The sequence below is a fragment of the Camponotus vicinus genome, unplaced genomic scaffold (genome assembly GCF_025532165.1).
Source record: "Camponotus vicinus isolate PSW18456_S1 unplaced genomic scaffold, iyCamVici1.0 SCAF_5, whole genome shotgun sequence".
Classification (NCBI taxonomy): domain Eukaryota; kingdom Metazoa; phylum Arthropoda; class Insecta; order Hymenoptera; family Formicidae; genus Camponotus; species Camponotus vicinus.
In genome coordinates this window covers 13814792-13821809 of record NW_028141977.1, presented here as the reverse complement: position 1 = coordinate 13821809, position 7018 = coordinate 13814792, and the positions used below count along the sequence as shown (strand labels likewise).

Genomic DNA, 7018 nt, shown 5'->3' with positions numbered 1-7018 from the left:
CACTGGGAGAGATGTAGTGTTATAAAAAATAAAAATGTGCACATTTTTTTAAATAGAGAGACTGCACATATGTGTACTCTATTTAAATAATACACATATGTGTACTCTATTTAAATAAATTTAAGATGAGAATAATATTTTAATTTAAGCATATAATATTAAAAAATATTGCATTCAATATTGTATATTGTAAATTTAATATAAGTAATCTTGCCCCCGATAAATCCTATTCTATACATCCCTACGATGAGATCGATGTGAAGACATCAACAAAAAGAAGTATTCGGGAGAGGATTCGCCGGAACGCTGCTGACACAAGGAGTTTTGTCTCATACAGAGACAAAGGAAAAAAAAAGCGGTTTGTCGTTGGCCTTAACCGCGAGATTCACGGTTAAAGCCCACGAACGACGGACGTCGCCCATGATCCCCTTTATCCAATCCGTGAGGATCCGCGGGGCGTTAAATCCCTCGGGGAAAAGCTCGGCGTAACTGAACTCGCGTTCAGGCGCGCTCTAAGTCGGTCAGCTCGGTCCAGCCGAGCGAGAGGATCACAATACTCGGCTACGTCCATCTCCCCGCTCTTGTTCCCCCGCACGCTTCTCCCGTGAAAATTAGTTGCGCGAGAAATCCATGCTAATGTCGGCTAATCGGTCGTAATCAACCGTGAGAAACGACGACTGTCACGGAGTCGACGTCCCCGCAAGCGACGAAAGGGAGAATCCTCTTTCTCTTTTCTTGGGTTACCTCGCAATTCGATCGCAACGATTGACGCGCAATCAAGCGAAGTCGTGTTGAAAGCGAGCGTATATCTGCGGAAAGCAGTTATTTTCAACATTTTCGTACAGGTTGACAGATAGAGATGTAAGTAAGAATGTATATTGATCTGATTTGTAGAATCAATGAGTCGAAGCAAATCTTTGAAAGATTCATTGTAGTTGTTTAATTATTATTGATTCGAATTATATTTGAAGAATTTGTAACACCATTTTATATTTGAATCTTTATTATATTAGTAAGGTTAGGAAATTAAATTTAAAGAGAATTATTTTAATTTAAGTGAACAAAAAATATTAGGTCTGATAGATACAAGTAAATGCAAGGTATAAAATGTGATAAAAATTGAATTTATTTATTACGATGAAAAAATATACTATCACAAATTCATTCAATTATATACATAAGTAAAAAGTTAAAAAAATAAATTGAAAATTATTATTGAGATTAATTGTAATTATATTACAAATATTTGAATCGATTTTATCACGAGTTGTCTTTAACTTAGGAATAAACAAGAGGCTGAAGAACAACCTAGTGAATCCTCTAATAATGAAGTCTATGATCCCCACTCGCATCGCGTCACTTATAAACCAGTGTCGTATGTCTCTTCTCGTCGAGTTATTTATCTAATTTTAATTGTTAATAATATTATTTTTGAGGAAAATCTCGCATAATAATTTGCTGATGGGACAATTATTTTTCTTGATTCTTTCTTCTATTTATTTACTGATATTATTTTGATATCAATTATTACGGAATTATCAAGTATTACGGAATGATTATCAAGAATTACGGAATTAAAAGAATATTATGTACTTTATTTATTCTCTCTGTTTACAGGGACTTTAATTCTTTGGCAAATCTAGTCAAAAGCGCAGCCGGAACGGGTCTATTCGCAATGCCAAACGCGTTTGCCTGCGTCGGGCTGTTTATCGGGATTGTTGGCACGGCGTCTATGGGACTGTTGATAGCCGGGTCCCTTCAGTTGCTCGTTAGAATCCACCATCTGATGTGCATCCGTCTGAAAAAACCCGTCTTGGTATATGAAGAGGTGGTAGTCGCCACTTTAACTACGGGTGCGCGAGAACCGTGGATCTCCGCGCGCGCTGCAACGTTCGTATAATCGTGTTATTTCACTTCGGATATCCTTGCGGTAACAAAATGCATGCGCGATGTTAACTTGATATCTTATTTAATGAATCAAAATATGATCAAAACGTAATCACAAATGCAACTATTAAACATATTTAATGTAATACGTAACATATATATAATTGTTAGTATATTGAATAGAAGGGAATAATTATATAACATTCTAGATACATATATGTATTAAAATTTTGTAAGACAAGGGCTTAAAAAGGCTAATTTTTGTAAGACAAGGGCTTAAAAAGGCTAATTTTTTAAAAAGAGAAAGGCCTTTTTTGAATTTTCATTCATTTACAGGCTCATCGTCGATGCGACGATGTTAATGTGCTACATCGGGATCGGTTCGGTTTACGTCGTGTTCATTTCCGGTATAATTCAAGAATGTATAGACGCAGAAAAAATCATTGGACAGGGTTACTACGCACTTATGCTATTCCCTCTTCTTTTTGTAATGAATATGGCGAAGAATCTGGCGGACATTGCGCCGATTTCTATTGCCGGAAACATTTTGCTTCTCGCAGCTGGAGGTATTGGAATCGTTTACGCGTTAAAAGACGGGATTGGCGATGCATGGACTATGATCGGACCGAATATAAACTTATATCCGAAATTTATTGGTGTAGTTTTTTTTAGTATGTGTTCACCCGGCGTGGTAAGTCTTTAATTTTTAAGAATAAAATTAATTTTTTTGAAATTAAGATTAAATTTAAGAATAAAATTAATTTTTTTTAAATTAAACTTAAATTTATTTTTATCATTTACCTTCGTAGTTTTGTCCTTAATGTTTGCATCTATGTGTGTAGACATAATAAATATAATCTTTGCATCTTTTAGATATTGGCGATAGAGCATAGTATGAAAAAGCCTTGGAATTACGTTAAATTATGTGGAATATTAAATTGGGGTATGGGATTTTTGGTTTTAATACACATTTTCGTTGGATCTATTGGTTATTTAAAATGGGGACCAGATGCGCTCGGCAATTTTATCCGTAATCATGAGAAACTTGATGGGTAATATAATCTCATTAATTACACACAAATTATTTTGTGAACGAATACGAAAGAAATTTATATCATTCTTTACATCGCACATGATTGATAATTATATTAAGTCATTTGTACAAAATATCATTTAATCTGATTTGCTCTAACAGAATCTATACTTTGAGTATATAAAAATCTATTTAATATGGAAAATTGAAAACTTGTAAAAAAGAGGTTATCCGATCAAATTTTTCTCAGAAAGTAATTATAATTCATCAAAAAATGCGGCTGCAAATTTCTTACATAAGCTCACTGTTTAAATATGTTTTTTATATAATATTATCCCTTCCTTTTTCTATTTTTTAATTTTTTGAACTGCTATGATTTTTATAATATTTTATTTTATTCATTTATTTATATTGTTTAGTTTTTGTAATTTCTATTTTTGTAAATTCTTCTTATTTAAATTAGGTTAGAAACAGCATTTGCCATTATCTCATTTTTTGATGCAAAAAATTATACTTCTATTATTTTTTATTTATATTTATTCTAATTTTATATACATTATATATACATTTTATTAATTTAAAATAAAGTATTATTATTATTATTAATTTATACTTTATGTTTCATTGACTTTTTTTAGACCGACGATCGCGGCATTGATAATGCAAGCATTGGCAATATACTTCACGTATGGATTGCAGTGTTATATGCCCATCACAATTTTGAAGTTCGGCTATGCCATACCAGCCATCGAGGATGGTACCTGCAAAGGAACACCATTTCTTTGGGATCTGATTATTCGTTTCGGCATCACGCTCGTTACGTGTAAACGACAGTTTCTCTTTATATTTCCTTCCGCTCTCTCATATCTTTAAGGTAAACTCTCGATCAAATTCGATGGACCGCGACGGATTGCATCTCCCTTTGTGTTGGAGCGACCAACTTGGTAAAATCGATCAATCCATTCACGATTACGGTCCGCTTCTCGGGGCTCAGATATTACTAAAGTTCGGGAATCCACTTTCGCAGAATTTGATACTCAGTTTTGTCTAAGTCTTATTCGACCGGGTCATATTTCTGGATGCTATGATCGTGTACTGTCGACGCACGATATTCGTTATGTTATTTCTTCAATTCTCTCTCTAATTATGCTAATCAGTACAATTCTATTGTTATCCTGTGAATAGAAATTCTTTGAAATACAGCAAAAAATTATATTTTGTAGGCATTTTGGCAGCGGCGATTCCGAAGCTTGATTTGTTCACCGGTTTAGTCGGCGCGATATGCATATCCACTTTGGCCACATTAATCCCGGTCACTTTATACATTCTCGTACATTACGAGGATTTCGGAAAGTTCAAATGGAGATTGATTTTGGGTGTCTTCATGTTTTCTGTCGCTTTTATCGCGGCGATTTGTGCCGTCACGACCAATCTCATCTTAATCGTGGAGTTTCTTATATATGGGTATACACATAAAGAGAATCATTATAATTTATAATATTGAAAATTTATAATCGTAATTTTATAATGAATTTGGATGATGCATTCATAATTAAAATTTAAGAAGAATTTAAATTTTAAAAACAAGTTATATAATATTATATATATATTTATATAATATTATATTTATATACATGTATTTAATTATTTATTTGAACACGGAAGAAATAATGAAATAATCCTTTTATTTTTTCCAGAGACTAAAGTTACAACGACGATGAGGTTATCTTAATCTAGTCTCTGTTCGTAATCTGCAGCCTGATGAAAATACCGTCGGTGCGCGCTTCGTAATATTTTTCTCTTTTTTTTTATTTTTGTCTTCGGGCGCGGTTGTAAAGCCGCTACCGTTTACGCGCGATTCAGCCTAATCACGGCAGCTGCGGCGGCGGCGACGGTGAGGCGGCTGGAAAAACCGCGAAAAAGGCGTGAAGCTCGTGAAGGACAAAAAGCGAGGAAAGCGGGAAAAAAGGAGAGAGAAAAGAGGGAGTATACGGCAAAAGAGGAGAGAAGCGCGCCACGTATAATCGCGTCAGATCACCGAGGCGTCAATGGCTGCTACTGGGCTTATCACACATACACATACATGAGGGACGCAATGATAAAGAGGGAGACACACGTGGAAACTGGCAGACACGTATCGACACGGCGAATGCACGATTGTGTGGGTATATACGAAGGCCAGGGGGACGACGTTGCGCAAATGGCGAGAGAAAGAGAGAAAGAGAGGGAGAGAGAGAGAAGTGGGTACCCTCTCTCTTTCTCTCTCTATCCACGGGAGAAGGAACCAAAGCAGAGGCGGCGGCGTCGGCGCGAAGAGAGAGCCTCTATACAGCGGGACACGGAAGGGTGCTTTCATCACATAGAGAGGACACAACCCCTTTTAGTGGCTACCGCCGCGTCCCCGTTGCCCCCCTCCCTCCTCCCCACATCTTAACCTACCATATCCCCCGTCGCACTTCGGGGACCGTCCTCTCTTTCTCTCTCAGATTCGCCCTTACAGACTGCCTTCGCCTGGTCGCTCATCCGTTTGCCAGTTCAAGGTGGCTGCGTTCATTACCGGAGGATACACCGGGTGTGGTGTGGGTCTCTACCGAACCCGTCGTCGGCTTCCCTCGTGCTCGACGGCCAGCCCTCGAGAAAACGTCTCGTTTAATAATTATATCGATGAGTCGCCAAGGACGTCACAACGCTCGCAACGTTGTGCGAATCGCGAAATTTGTCGAAAAAATCGCTAAATTTGTCAACAAAAATTCAAAATTATCGACAAAAAATTATACTGGGATTTATAATTTCACGATATATAAAAATTACAGGTGGATATATCGATTAATCTTATATTATAAACATATACATTACACACATACACACATATTACACATATCATTTAATATTATCAAGATATATATATATGTATATATATATTTTTTAATCGTATAGCATGCAAGATAAAAATATATAAAACTATGAAATTTTTGTTACGAATTCAGTTTCGCGGAAATGTAAACAGATTAAAGACTATCTGATGATATATTTGCATAAACCGTTACACCTGTTGGAAACAGGTGTGAAAGCAATTGCGAGAGCACATGAAAGCTCGTGGAAATATCGAAGTAAAATTGGACGAACACGTGTCCTGTTATAAGTAAGTAACGACCGACCAATCGAGAGACACCCTATCATCGAGATTTTTTCTTCCTAATTGGAGAACGAAAGAAAGCTATCCCCGTGCATACGGAGATTAACCGACCGCATGAGTGCACGTGCATTTAAACAGCCGCTAATTGCTAAACCGAGAGGGAGAGCCGCTATTGAGCGTCTCATTCCAAGTTCTCCGTTTTGTTAGAGGGGAAAGTATATTTTCTGCAAAAGTAAATAATTATTCTCTAAATTCTATAGTTATCAGAAGTGAGGACGCCGACATTTTTATATGGGAAGATATTAAAAGTTTTATTATTTTACTATAAAAATAAAAATAAAGTAATTTTGATCTATTTTAAATAGTATATTCATAAAAATTCGTACGCTGTTTTATATCTCAATTAGTGGTTCATCTATTTCGGAATTAAAGAAAAAAAATAATAATTAATGTAATAGACTTTCTTTCATTATATAATAAGATGTTTTGAAGACAAAAAGAAAAAATTAATATAGTCACTAAGAAATGCGACTTTTTATAGTGGAAAAAGAACAAAAGGACGTTTTTCTTGAGCAACTTCAGCGTGGGATAATATAATTTAGCTATTTTATTTATCTTTGACTTTTTAAATACTTATAAACGGAAAACCAAACAATATCTTTACATTTATTTTATTTACACGAATATGTGTAAATAGAGCCAACTATTTGCACGTGTCTTCGAAGGCGCGCGTATTCATGTTCATAGATTATTCCGCGACGACGTCGACGTCGGCAAGTTTGTGAGACTTCGCAGGAACTAACATGACGAGTAGAAGGAAGCCGCGTAGGAAGCGAAACGGTCGAAGGAGACGGATGGTAAGACAGGATAAGCAGATATTAACCGAGTTCATGGCGGCCAAAAGGGGGAAGGGGAGATGAGAGAGAGAGAGAGAGAGAGTGAGAGAGAGAGGCGGGAGAGGG

General features: G+C 36.1%; 1 protein-coding gene across 2 annotated transcripts; it reads left to right on the top strand.

Annotated features, from left to right (window-relative positions):
* Positions 1–279: 279 nt before the first annotated feature.
* On the top strand, positions 280–6450 carry LOC145972029 (proton-coupled amino acid transporter-like protein acs). Of its 2 annotated transcripts, XR_014439028.1 has the most exons (9): positions 280–861; positions 1283–1375; positions 1618–1890; positions 2224–2578; positions 2761–2939; positions 3559–3743; positions 4144–4384; positions 4618–5733; positions 5908–6449. XR_014439028.1 is itself a non-coding variant. In XM_083100194.1 (8 exons), coding segments are annotated over exons 1-8 (1335 nt in total). In that variant the 5' UTR covers positions 280–859; the 3' UTR covers positions 4625–6450. The 2 variants fall into 2 exon arrangements, 1 of the variants encoding a protein (XP_082956320.1); XM_083100194.1 differs by having other exon boundaries at positions 4618–6450.
* The last annotated feature ends 568 nt before the right edge of the window (positions 6451–7018 follow it).

What these genes read in the sequence shown, in the direction of transcription:
- LOC145972029 (XM_083100194.1), top strand. An exon ending in GTCACTTATAAACCAGTGTC is followed by an intron (nt 1,376 to 1,617) that starts GTATGTCTCTTC and finishes CTCTGTTTACAG; the next exon opens with GGACTTTAATTCTTTGGCAA. An exon ending in ATCTCCGCGCGCGCTGCAAC is followed by an intron (nt 1,891 to 2,223) that starts GTTCGTATAATC and finishes ATTCATTTACAG; the next exon opens with GCTCATCGTCGATGCGACGA.